The 14,303-nt window shown below is 44.5% G+C and overlaps 1 protein-coding gene across 7 annotated transcripts in view; it reads left to right on the top strand.

The window, feature by feature from the left end:
- Positions 1 to 14,303, top strand: part of BCAS3 (BCAS3 microtubule associated cell migration factor) — a 969,760-nt gene that overhangs the window by 542,405 nt on the left and 413,052 nt on the right. For all 7 annotated transcript variants that reach the window (XM_029612008.1, XM_029612006.1, XM_029612007.1 and 4 more), the window contains one exon: positions 10,882 to 10,982. In XM_029612008.1, the coding sequence (XP_029467868.1) occupies positions 10,882 to 10,982 (101 nt within the window). The remainder of the gene's footprint in view (positions 1 to 10,881; positions 10,983 to 14,303) is intronic.

Here is a 14,303-nt window from a genome sequence, read left to right as displayed (position 1 = left end):
ATTTATAAATGATCTGGAAAGGGATAAAACGAGTGAAGTGATCAAATTTGCAGATGACACAAAATTATTCAGAGTAGTTAAATCACAAGTGGATTGCGATAAAATGCAGGAGGACCTTGTGAGACTGGAAGATTAGGCATCCTATGGCAGATGAAATGCAATGTGGACAAGTGCAAGGTGATGCATATAGGGAAAAATAACCCATGCTATAGCCTCACGATGTTAGGTTCCATATAAGGAGTTACCACCCAGGAAACAGTTCTAAGCATCTTAGTGGATACTGCATTGAAATCATTGGCTCAGTGTGCCGTGATGGTCAAAAAAGCAAACAGAATGTTAGGAAGGGAATACAGAGGCATTAACATCATAATGCCTCTGTATCGCTCCATGGTGAGACTGCACCATGAAAACTGTGTGCAATTCTGGTTGTCAATCTCAAAAAAAAGATATAGTTGCACTGGAGAAAGTACAGAGAAGGATGACCAAAATGATAAAAGGCATGAAACAGCTCCCCTATGAGGAAAGACTAGAGAGGTTAGGCCTGTTCAGCTTGGGGAAGAGACGGCTGAGGGGGAGATATGATAGAGGTCTACAAAATCTTGAAAGGACTTGAATGGGTTAATGTGAATCAGTTATTTACTCTTTCAAATAATACAAGGACTAGGGAGCAGTCCATGAAATTAGCAAGTAGCACATTTAAAACAAATCAGAGAAAATTATTTCATTCAATGCACAATTAAGCTCTGGAATTCATTGCCAGAGGTTGAGGTTACGGCAGTTAGTGTAACTGGGTTTTAAAAAGTTTTGGATAAGTTCCTAGAGCAGAAGTCCATAAACTGCTATTAGTCAATAGGGAATAGCCACTACTTGTTGCCAGCATTTGTAGCATGCGATCTATTTAATATTTGGATACTTGCCAGGTTCTTACGGCCTGGATTGGCCACTGTTGGAAACAGGATACTAGGCTTGATGGACCCTTGGTCTGACCCAATATGGCATCTCTTATGTTCGTATGAACTCTATTTTCCATTAACGGCACCGTTCCCCCTTCTGGAGATTCAGCTGTGTAGTGGGCGTGACTTAAACCAAAGCTCTCAAAATGATTGGCAGTTGTGTATATGCCCAGACCTCTGCAGTTATTCTGAATTTTGCTTCCTGGTTTGTGCTTCTTGAAGATTCTGGTATTCATGGCCACCCCTCCTAAGTGGCTGCAGAAAATCAAAATGTTTAAACAGATATTGGTCACATTAAGATTAGTAAACACAAAGGGACTTCAGGTCTTTGGATCATAACTGTTTATATATGATTTATTTATTTTCACTCCCACATGCCATGTTATTTATTGATTTATTTAACTGCATGTTTATTAACGGTCTAATATTATACACTATTTGCTTACTTTGATTAGTTTTTGTTATATGTTAAAACTTGTTCACTTCGTTTGTTCAATGGTAAAACTTGCTTACTTCATTTGTTCAATTGTAAAAACGTTTTTCCTAATTCTGTTCTATGTAAACCGCTAAATGTAGCGATAGTTACTGTTCCTTGTAAACCGGGGTGATATGTATATTATACAGGAACCTCCGGTATATAAATTATATAAATAAATAAATAAATATAACAGCTGTAGGGATTAGCCTTTTAGTTGTAGGAATTGGGGTTTTGGATGAATACTGCCCCAACCCAAGCCTCTTTTATGAATGCCATTTTTTCTTTTTTAAATTTGTTTGGACTATTATCATGGCATTAATTTTCCTGCTGGTGCTTTGTATAGGAAAACTGGGGATTTCATTTGCTCTTTATTGATGAGACCCCCTTGGAAATATGTTATGTTATGTTTGGGAATATTCTGGGAGAGGTGGGTTGAGGCTCTTTTTTATTAATTTAGTTGGACCGATTTGTATAGATGTAGGATTGTTGCATTTACGTTGTGTATGTTTTTGTTTGTAATCATTTCTTTTGTAATTCTTTGAATATTCTGTAACTTGTTTTAAGTATGCTAGCAGAAAGACTTGTAAGAAAGTTAATAAATTGAATGGATGGGCTGATGCCTTTCTGTTTTTATTATTCCTTACGCAATGAACAGCACTTGGACTGGGTCACTGTACCAGTTAAGTTTTTCCAAAACTATTATTGCCTTAAAAAAAAAAAAGATTTCAGTGCATCAGTGAATGTGAAATTTGCTGGTGCTTTAGAATAAGTTAACCAGTATTGGTACTTTATGCCGTTTTTGGTGCAAACATTTTTTTTCACTTGCCTTATGGTTCTCTTGCCTAAAGTTGAACATGGACTTACGCCCCCCCCCCCCCCCCAGAAGTGCCACCTTTCATATCTGCTAACTTACAAACTAAAGCACAAGTAGGCCCTCCAATCCTCGAGTGCTGCAGGCTATCCACCCTGAATATTCATGAGATGCAGTTTCATGCACCGCCTCCTTTGCATGCAGATGCATCTCATGTATTCTCATTGCAGGTATTCTGAATACCTGTCCGGCTTGCAACACTCAAGGACCGGAATTATCGATCCCTGAACTAAAGAGTGCATTAGCTGCCACTACAGTGTTTGAGCATGACATAGCAAAGACTATTACAGATTTCATATTTTAAATAGGCTTTAAAAAATTAATGGAGGGTGATCACGTGATGTGGTGGGCTCGGTAGGGTGCTTTCCTCCAAGCTCCGACTGCCTCCCTGGCATAATCCTCAACCATCTTGACTATCCTACTCACTTTTCTAGGCGAAAAAGCTTTTCTTAGTGTGCTCTACTTGACAGACCCCACCGAAAAGAGTGCTGAGGTGCTGTATGGCTACCAGAGCTTTTTGAAGGGAAAAAGAAATGCCGAAGGCCCCTACTACTAAAATGGCCGCCGCAGCCCATGCAGACCTGACGTCCGGTGAATCCTTGGAGGATAAAATTTCGCAAGCGGTGGTGTCGGCTTTGGATGTGAGATTACATCAGCTGTCCGAACAGATTGCTGATGTCTGGGCCTCCCTCACTGAATTTGATGCCCGCACCGAGAAATTGGAAGGCCGGGTGGGCCTTGCGGAAAACGACATCGGAACACTGGAAAAGCGGGTAGAAGAACTTACGAAGCAAGCGGCGGCGAGTGAGGAAAAAATTGATGATCTTGAAAATCGCTCACGCCGCAATAACCTACGCTTCTTCGGCTTTCCGGAGACCCTACTTGATGCCGATCTGCCCTGCGTGCTTGAGGCCTGGCTTCTCAGTGTTGTCCCCTCCTTGGCCTCCCCTTCCGGGGGCCTTTTCGAACGAGCGCATCGCGTGGGCCAGCACGCTGATGAAGACACAACACGCAGACCTGGGGTGATCATTACTCGTTGTTTACATTTTGCTCATCGATCGCTCGTACTGCAGCACTACCGGAAGGTTTGGGAGTTTTCCTATGAGACGCACCGGATAATGGTATTTCAAGATTTTTCCCCGAGAGTTACCCTGCAGAGGAAGGCCTTCAAAGATGTCTGCTCAGAGCTTGTGACTAAGCAAATTTGATTTGCCCTCATGTATCCTGCCAAGTTACGGATCACTCATCAAGGTCAGAGTAAAGTTTTTGATTCCGCAACAACTGGCGGGCATATGTGAAGGATCTCCCGGGCCCGGCTCATACTGCTGTGACCTGACATATCTAACATATGGGCATAAAGACACTGCTGTCGTGGATTATTACAACTCAACGTGGCCCACTGCATCTGCTTGATCTTCGGAACTGGGGGTTAGCGAATGCCTGAGCGACTTTGCAGTCTATTTTTCTTTTGGTTCAGTGTTTTTGCTTCTTTTTTTTTTTTCTCAGTTTATGGTGGTTCGTGTTCAATTGTAGTGTGATGCTTTTCCCATTTGTGCACTAGCTTATATCTTGATGTGTATACAACTTTTTACATGTTAAGCTGGGGGGCAGCCGAGTACATGGGTACATCCTCGTGTTTTCTCTCCTGTTTCTGGGCACTTAAGTTACTGGGGGACGGGTCAGGGGCGAACCTATAAAGTAGAGACACCTACGTCTCACACAATGGGTTTCATTTTTTTGATCCTGGGGGGGGGTGGGGGGGAAAGGGAGGGACAAATGCAAAGAACCTCTGTGGTGCTGGGTGTCCTCGCTTTCGAATGTGGTTGAAAATATTGTTTTTGGTACTCTATAGCTCATGTTACCTGGTTCTCTTGACCCACAATCATCTCCCGATCCAGTTTGACATAGAGCAAACTTCATCTCTCCGACATGTAATCCTGGGCAGATATCATGGCTGTAGACATGGTCACCTGGAACATGGCAGGCTTGGGCACGCCCATAAAAAGGGAAAAGGTCTTTGCCCGCTTGACTAGAATGCACGCCAAAATAATATTCTTACAAGAGACGCACATGCTCTCCCATGAAGTTACAACGCACATGCTCTCCCATGAAGTACTCAAGTTACAAAAGAAATGGGTGTCACATTTCTATTATGCCACAGGGAACTCGAAGAGCAGGGGAGTCGCCATTATGATTCACCAATCTGTCCCCTTCCAAATGCAGGAAGTTTTGGAGGACCCCCAGGGGCGCTACATCTTGGTGAAGGGCATTTTTATGGGATCCCCAATGCTCCTTGCTTCCATTTACACCCCGAATGTTTATGATCACACCTTCTATACTACCTTACTTTCTCACCTTGTCAAATGGGGGGACTGCCCTATGGTTATTGGGGGCGATTTTAATTTTGCTATTGACCCAGAATTGGATAGACAGCCGGCTAGGGGCGGACACCAGAGCAGTGAGCGGAAAGGACCCAATTTTTAATGTAAACATCTAGGTCTTCTGGATCTTTGGCGCATGCTCCATCCAGGTGCCCGTGAGTTCACTCACATAGCGAAAGCCCATCCTACTCAATCACGGATTGACTTTTTGCTAATTTCTGAAATACTTTTCTCTAAATTCACCAAATCATCTATTGAAGCGCTCGTGATCTCTGATCATAGCCCAGTAACTGGGACTTTTTACATGGGTGGTCCTACCAGGGGGGGACAATGGCAACTCCCAGCTTCTCTGGCCAGTGATCCTGCATTTCCTAATTTTTTAAAAAGTAAATGGCAAACCTTTATGGTTTCCAATGCACAGCATATAGACCAATCTATTCTTCTGTGGGAGACGGCGAAGAGTGTTCTTCGAGGAGATATTATCAGCTATGTTAATTATAAAAAGCAGAAACTAGATAAGGATATTATTTGCTTGGAAAAACAACTAAGGGCCCTTAAGCGGCGTATGTGCTCACAAGGGGATGCTAACATTCATACCCAGTTTCGGGAGACCCAGGGTGCCCTGAATGAGCTTTTACACACCAGAGTGGCTCATACTCTCCGTCACAGACAGTTTCATTTTTTTCACTATGGCAATAAAGCTGGTCGCCTTTTAGCGCGACTCTTAAAAGCGCAGGAGTCTTCTAAATTTATTGCTAACCTCCAAAATAGTACGGGGGAAATAAAGTCCAACTCTAAGGATATTGCGGAAATATTTTCTGAATATTATAAGTCCCTGTATTCTGCAGATCCAGTCAATGGGGAGGAAATTGCGGCTTTTCTGCAAGAGATACCTATGCCCTGCCTAACTGAAGTGCAACTTCAAAAACAGCAGCGCCCGATTGAAGAGGGGGAAGTGCTCGAAGCAATTCACTCGCTGCCTAATCAAAAAGCTCCAGGGCCTGATGGCATGAATTCTATTTTTTATAAAGTTTTAAAGGGGGAGATCAGCTCTCTGTTGCAATTGGTTTATGAGCAGATGACAGATCAACAGGAAATGTCAGGATCTATGTGAGCTGCTACTATTGTAGTCCTCCCTAAAGCGGGTAGAAATCCTCCTCATATAGGCCGATTTCTTTGCTCAATTTAGATATCAAGATATATGCAAAAATTTTGTCCAATCATTTAAAACCTATTATGCCCTTTTTGATTTCGCTGGACCAGGTGGGGTTTGTGGCAGGGAGGCGATCCACAGTTAATATCCATAAAGTACTAGCCACTCTGGAACTCTGCTCAGTCTCTAAAATATCTGAGCCCCTGTTAGTCACTTGTGACGCAGAAAAGGACTTTGATAGAGTTGCGTGGCCTTTCTTAAAACAAGCACTTGCCAAAATGGGTTTTGTGGGCAGAATATATGACTATATTACGCTACTCTATACCAATCCTACCATTCTAGTTAATGGTGATCTCTCTGGGGAGTTTGGTTTACAGAGGTGCACCCGTCAGGGATGCCCTCTATCCCCCCTTTTGTTTATCCTCACTGTTGAACCGCTTGTTAGTAAAGTGAAACTAACGCCTGAGGTCACTGGTATGCGGATGGGTCAAAACTCTTATCTCACTTTATTGTTTGCTGATGATATTTTACTTTTACTGTCTAAAGCCAGAACTGCTCTCCCTGCAGCTTTGAAGATATTTCAAAGATATCAATCTCTATCTGGGTTCAAACTTAATTTAGACAAAACTGAAGCATTGGACCTTTCGGGATCCCTACGGAATAATTGGGAACACTTTCCTGTGAAATGGGCCTCATCTACCATTAAATACTTGGTATCATTATACATCCTGATCCTAGACAATGGTATGCCCTCAATATACCTCCTACCATTAATAAGATGGTCAAGAGGCTGAGCGGTTGTTATGACTGCAGCTGCCTGCGGGTTTCCCTGTGAGCAGGTACACTCACCTCATGCTGCATCTTCACCTGACGCGGCAGGACGCCGCTGTCGGGCCTTCCCACATGGCCGGAGCCGCGGACTGAAGTTCCTTCTGCGGCCCGGAGGCCGCCCTGCATCGTCCTCTTCACCGCGGCCGGAGCCACGGACTTTCCTGCCTTCTTTGGGGCTGGGACCACCCCCGACGCTGCCTCCCATCTTCGCGGCGCTAAGGCTGCATCCCTGGGCTGGCCCAGCGGCTGGAGCCACCCCCGGGGCTCCCCGCAGCGGCTGGAGCCGCTACCGATGGCAGGGCCTGCTCCTCAGGCTCTGTCAGCGTCGGTACACGATGACAACGGTGCAGGCCGCTGTCCGCGGTCCTGCACAGCTCCTGCTCTCTACTTAGGCGCCGGCGCGCCTCTGCAGAATTTAAAGGGCCAGGCACAGGAAGTGTGCTGGCCCCACCTTCAATGGGACTTCCTGCTTCAGCCCTATAAAGGGCTGCTTCGTCAGTCTGTTCTTCGCCTTGCATCGGAGTTACTGCCTGCCAGAGCTCCGTCAGGTCTTCTAGTGTCTTTGTGGAGCTCCTCATCTCGTCTTGTCTTCTCATCATGCCATGTCATGTCTTCATAGCCTGAGGTCCTCGTCCAGGTGTCCTGGTGTCTTCATGATCGCCTACGTCCTGATGTTCTTGCCTTCCTGGATGTTCGTTCCTGTGTCTTCATCTTCAACGCTCCTGAGCCTTCTGGTCCTGTGGGCCGGACTCCCTCAGACGACGTCTTTCCCGGGTTGGAGTGGCCTGCAGGTGGACTGGTGTCCTGCGCTCTCGAGCCGTCATGTCCTGGATCTTTCCTGCGCTGTCCCGTTCTCCTCGTGGTCCGTGACCAGCCTGCAAGGGCTGTGTAGGGCGCGCGGGTACGCGACTCAGTCCCGCGGGTGGCCTGAGTAGGGTGCCCTGAGAGAGAGTGCCAATGTCTGCCTTCCCTACTTCTCGTCTCGTCTGGATTCCAAGTTCCTCGTTATGTCAGCACTTCAGCGTCATGTCTCTGATGTCATTGCATCGACCCTGGTCCGGGATGCCGTCGCATCGACCACTGGTCCGTGATGTCTTCGCATCAGCCTTGGTGTCAAGTCTTCGTCTGTGATGCCATTGCATCGATCCTGGTGTCACGTCTTCAATGGTCCTGGTGTCATGTCTTCAACCAAGTCTTCGTGTCATGTGATGCCGTCGCATCAACCCAAGTCTTCGTGCCATGTGATGCCGTTGCATCAATCTTCATAGTCTTGTCTTCGTGTCAAGGCCGTCTGCCCCCAACCTCAGGCCAGGCCTGCTGCTCCATGCTGTTCGCAGCAGGTCCGAAAGGGCTCGGAATGGTCGGAGGACCATTCAACTTCCAACATCCTTGGATGTTGGCCTTGGGAGCTTGCCAGCCTGGCAGAGTGTCAGACTGTCAGCCATGCGGAACCACCGTCAACCCTCGGCTCGGCCTTGAAGGTCTGGGTCGGGCTGAGGCCCATGGGCACACGAAAACCACCCATCACGTAACAGAATGCAAGGCTTTCGAGGCCGCTCACATAACAGAATGCAAGGCCATGTGCCCGATGGTCGTTTCAGCGATGGATTTGCCTTGTTTCAAGTTTTGCTTGTCCCTGAGTCTTGTCTTTGTGTCCTGGACTGTTATGGGACTGGAAAAAGGTTTTCAGGATTTTTTTTATTATACGACCTGCTGGAGGCGCCAGCTGTCTGGATCTTCTAAAATCCTGGATCGGCGTGCGCAAGGCTGCCGATTTTGGGCAGCCGGCGCGCGCCAAGCTGCGCAGCCTGTCTCCGTTCCCTCCGAGGCCGCTCCGAAATCGGAGCGGCCTCGGAGGGAACTTTCTTTCGCCCTCCCCTCACCTTCCCCTCCCTTCCCCTACCTAACCCACCCCCCCGGCTCTATCTAAACCCCCCCCCCCACCTTTATCCATGGATTTACACCTCCCGGAGGGAGACATAAATCCACGTGCGCCAGCGGGCTGCTGGCGCGCCGAGACTCGACCCGGGGGCGGTTCCGGAGGGCGTGGCCATGCCCCCGAAACGCCCCAGGCCGAAACCACGCCCCTGGTCCCTCTCCCGAAAAGCCGCGCCCCGCCCCCGAAACGCCGCGTCATCGGGCCCCGCCCCCCCAACACGCCCCCTTCCAAAAACCCCGGGACCTACGCGTGTCCCGGGGCTCTGCGCGCGCCGGTGGCCTATGGAAAATAGGCGCGCAAGGCCCTGCTCGCGTAAATCCGAGCGGATTTACGCGAGCAGGGCTTTTAAAATCCGCCCGACAAAGTGCACTTACACGTGAATATCCTATGGACATTTCAATGGCATATTTTGTAGCAATTTTCAAAAGCCCACTTACATAGGTAAAGTGTATTTAAACTTTTAAAACCCAAATGTAAGTGTGTAATTTATTTTTTAAATCTGGCCCATAGGTCTGAAACTGAAAACTTTTCCTGAAATGAACTAGAAATGAAGAGTCCAGTGTGGTATACTGAAGACTTTTTTCTCGTAGATATTAAATGGTGGAAACTCCTTTGTAGACTTAGCCCAGTGACGTATTATTATGCTGTTCAAAACATTGGCCGCTCTTTCGCTCTGGAATTCCCAAGAACTTTTATTAGGAGGTGCAGCTATCACAGCTAGAACTTTGATCTGAGGTCTAGAGCAATGTAAGAATGACTTAGGTTGGGACCAGTGAAAGCTGGGAGTACCTAACAGAAATATTCCCTTTGGGTTTAGGAAAATAGTTTGTCTGCATCCAATATAGAGCCCAATCCAGTGGCAGTGTCAGTGTGCTCTGGATGAAACCAAACACAAGGAAAGAGCAGGTAAAATTAGAGGAACGTAGGTGATTTTACGTTTTGGTGTACAATTTTATGGATTTTTCTAACACACCTGAATGTTTTATTACAAATTTAGTCCTTTCTTAAGAGTTTGGTTTGCTATTGGAAGAAGAGGGAGGCGCATTTGATACGAAATAAGTTGGTTGGGTAAAGTGCCTAAATAGTTATTCAGTTTGATGTTGAATAGAGCGTCCAAGGACTATGTGGGCCTGAAAACCTTCCAGCAGTATGTCATTCAGGCCAGGATGATATGGCAGTATAAAGAAAGCTTATATATTCCCAGTTCATGAAGCTGTCATGTGGTTAAGCGGAGAATTTAAATTTCCAGCGTTGTTACTTTGACACCTTTTGCGAGCACTAAATTCAATAGCAGAAAATACATGACCCAGGCTAGTATTCACTTTTGTAGCTTAAGATACAGTAGTTATGTATACTTTGACTAATTTGCATTACTAATAAGTTATAGTAGTTTTTAATGCTGGGACTGTTAACACATCAAACAGTTATTTGTGTGAAAAATTTCATCAAATGTGAATAGAAAAAAATAAGTGGGTCTGTCACATAATCTAGACATAACTATTCATTATCTCTTAAAAAGCTTTTGAAGACTGGCTTAATGTCATTGAGATAGTATTACACTACATGCTGCAATACACGAGATTCTGTTTAATGGCCTCAAGCCGAGATGTTGTACCTTGAATTGGCTGAGGTTGGGTGTAGTCCTAGCCCCATAATGCCATCTGGCTTGCTCAAGAGCAGCATTTGAGCAGACTAGGAAGGGATTGTCTTGTCTTCTGTCTTCTTGGCCACAGTAGCTCACTGTGTCTAAGATGAATTTTAGGAGGCAAGCATAGATTATAAGAAATAGAAAATAAAGACCATTGACCTCCTCCATCTGTAAGACAGCCAAGTATAACAACTTTGGACACCAGCACTATGACATTTCAGGTGCAAGGGAAGCACAATAACCAGCAAGCCAGGTGTGGGCCAGGAGCTGATTAGCTAACAAAGAATGTCTGATGAAAAGAGGCAGGAGGAAGATTTGTGGATGGAAGCAAAAACGAAATCTCATAACTATGTGCTTACAGTGAGCCCACGTGTCAGTTATGCTTTTCCTATATTCCAATAAGAGTATTATGGTTCTTATACATTGCCTTGCCCAGAGTGCTTTACAGATTTCCTTAATTACAATTAATATGATTAAGATAGTGGATTATAGCCTGAAATGCAGATTATAATCAGTCATATTAAAAATAAAGTATATATATATATATATAGTGCAAATTAGTATTCAGAATATCTATTAATAAAACAATATATACAGATGACTGTGGGGATTTTTTTGTGTACACAGTGGCTCCACCCGGAAGTCCTGGGCCAATAACACGCCATGAATCTTATGACAGCCTCACTTCGGACCACAGTGGTCAGGAGGATGAAGAGTGGCTTTCACAGGTATGGTTTGGAGAGCTGTGTATGCCCTGAGCTGCAGTTAACTATGAATGATAATATTGTGATAAAACTGAGTCTACCTGTGGAAAAATAAAGAATAAATAGCAGTGCTGCCATTTATAACTTTTATGGTCATGCTTTGGTAGTTGGGTAAAATAAAAATGCCAAACTGGGTGGGAAGCTGAGTCCTATTTATGTGATAGAAATTAAAGCTCTTAAAAAAGCCAATCAGTAGCATATTTTAATGAGATCTTTCTTACAAGAGACACCTCAGTGACCTTAAGTTGATTTTATGGTTCAGTCTGTGACCACATTTTTTTTTATAGTTAGGTCAACAGCTTTGTTTGAATCATCTTTATGCTATCAAGTGACTCCAGGAATAGAGTACTGTACAAGTAATAAATTTCTGCCCCAGAGACTGGCACAAAGAGAAACTGAGTGACTTTCATGGCTGAATGTATAACCGTTTTACCAACTTCTTCCTGCAAAAATGTGCCAGTGCATTTCATTTAGAGGTTGAAATGGTGACCTCTCCATCTTTTCCTGCCCAAAACTCCTTCTAAAGAAATCATGGACCCTGGCACATGTGCCATGCCTGGTACCAAGTGCTCTGTAACAGAGGTGCCGATGAACTCATGTGCAGCTTCTCAAGAGAGCCAGTCTTTGGAGGATACAGAAAAAGAAGTTGGGAAGTGTACCAGGAATATCCATTTTGCTGCTGAGGGGAGAGATTAAAATATAATTTCTCCCCATTCTTTCTCTTTGGATTCAGCGTGATTTTGGATTCAGCATGATTTTGTACATTTGGAAATGGAAGTGTTGCCGCTGACAGTTAACAGCATGTAATAAAAAACCCCGCTGCCCTTCACTTCAGCTTTTCAGTTAGAACAGGGGGTAATGTATGCTGTCAGTGTGACGTTGATGCAATATGTTCAACCAGCACATAAGAGGAGACTGAATAGGAACATCTGGCTGCAGCCTCAGTGAAGCTGCAAAAGCATCATCTGTTTCCCTCTTGGCTCTTTAGCATTGATGGTTTCCAGCTTAAAATGCATAGACTGCTTTGTTTGTGGCCTAGTTTGCAAGGTGGCATAGTTCTATGACGACCACCACTTATTTCCATAGTGCCATGAGATGTTCTGCAGACAACCAGTTTGCTACCCAGAGATATGCGAAGAATGAGGCAGGACGGCATACTATGCTTCTGATTGTCGGAGAATTTTTGATGTGCTCGCTAAAATGGGAAAGATGGTTTGAAAGCAGGAACACAACCTGCGAGGAATGCTTTTACAAAGTGATATAGTCCCATCACCTGATTCAAAGAATGCTATCCTTAGAAAGCATTTGTTGTATGAATGGGTTTTAAATAAAACATCCTACTCTCCCTTCCATGAACCAAATTCAGAATCTGTTTTTTTGTTTCCCACTGTAGTAGATTTAAGAGGCAAGTTCCAAAGCCATCTACTTGCATGCAACACGGGTTTATACACACAAATGGTTTATTTAAAAAACTATCCGGGGTTTGTGTGTGTAACCCGATTTTGCACATATTTCTATGTGCACAAAAGAGAGATATTCCTGGGTGGGTGGCATTTGGATTTACATGCAGACTTTTGATTTAGAAAGTCTGCATGTAAATCATATGCTCACTGTTATCTATTTCAATGACGTATGGTATGTAGCAGAAACAGTTATGTACTATGTGGTTTTTTCCCCACTATATTTAAAAATAATAACAATCATTCAAACATAGAAAGTCTGCATGTAAAGTAACATATAGAAATTGTGCCCTGCAAAGAGCAGCTGTAACTTTGTACTGGTTTGTATGGGTTATTTCAGATAATTTTCAAAGCAAGAAAGCTGATATTTGCTCAGCAGCGGCATGGTTCGGAGGGAGGTATCTTCAAAGGAAACTAATGAAGCATTAGAGTTATGGCATCCCAACAGAGAGCTTCCAATAATAAGAAAAGTAGTCCAAGTGCCTATAAGTAAAGAATCACCAGAGCTAAAAGATTCCAAATTATCCCTGACAATTGAAAAGCAGAATGTTAATACAAACAAAAAACACATTTTGAAATGTTTGTATGCTAATGCCAGAAGTCTAAGAAATAAGATGGGAGAGTTAGAGTGTATAGCAGTGAATGATGACATAGACTTAATTGACATCTCAGAGACATGGTGGAAGGAGGATAATCAATAGGACAGTGCTATACCAGTGTACAAATTATACTGCAATGATTGAGAGACACAACTTGTGGCGGGGTGGCGCTTTTTGTCTGAGAGGGCATAGAGTCCAACAGGATAAAGATCTTGCAAGAGACTAAATGGACAATTGAATCTTTATGGGTAGAAATCCCTTGTGTGTTGGGGAAGAGTATAGTGATAGGAGTATACTACCATCCATCTGGCCAAGATAGTGAGAAGGACAGTGAAATGCTAAGAGAAATTAGAGAAGCTAACCAAATTGTAGTGCAGTAATAATGGGAGATTTTGATTACCCCTGTATTGACTAGGTAAATATAACATCAGGACATGCAAGAGAGAGAAAGTTCCTGGATGGAATAAATGACAGTTTTATGGAGCATTTGGTTCAGGAACCGACGAGAGGGAGCAATTTTAGATCTAATTCTTAGTGGAGACCAGAATCTAGTGAGAGAGGTAATAGTGGTGGGTTACCTTGGCTGTAGTGATCATAACATGATCAAATTTGAATTAATGACAGGAAGGGGGACAGTAAATAAATCCTTGGCTCTAGCACTAAACTTTCAAAAGGGAAACTTTGACAAAATGAGGAAAATAGTTTAAAAAAAAAAAAAAAACTGATCCAAGATGGCAATGTAGCTGCTCCTCAGAAGGCGTCGTCTCTTACCTTTTGTGGTCGGAATCTTTTTTCTTCTTCAAAATAATGCCGCATTCAGCCTGGAAAAGAAGGGCTAGGGAGTGGGAATCTACAGAGATCCCCCTGGGAATCCCGAAGTCTGAGCCGATGGACGCCCATGTGGTCTTTGGACCTACTAAACCGGGAGGACTTCCGCAGGAGAGGTGCCAGGAGAGCCTTGAAACAGCGGACCCTCTCCAGGAATTTGAAACATCAATGTCCCTGGTGCTTAGAACGCCGCCAGAAAATCCCGCGGAGATCAGGGAGGCTTACCGGGAGTCGACTCCGATGCGAACCGATGATGTCACCAGCTCCGGAAGAGCGGGGACAGAGATAACAGTAGAAGCCGTGGTGGAACCCGAAGTTTTCGGAGGTTCTGAGAGGATCTCAGCGGGAGGAGAGAATCTGGCATTGATGGGACTAGCTGATGGGAAACCAGAAGTGGA

Source organism: Rhinatrema bivittatum, chromosome 8 (assembly GCF_901001135.1).
Source record: "Rhinatrema bivittatum chromosome 8, aRhiBiv1.1, whole genome shotgun sequence".
NCBI lineage: Eukaryota > Metazoa > Chordata > Amphibia > Gymnophiona > Rhinatrematidae > Rhinatrema > Rhinatrema bivittatum.
Note: the sequence above shows the minus strand (reverse complement) of the source record. Positions and strands in the feature narration are given on the sequence as shown.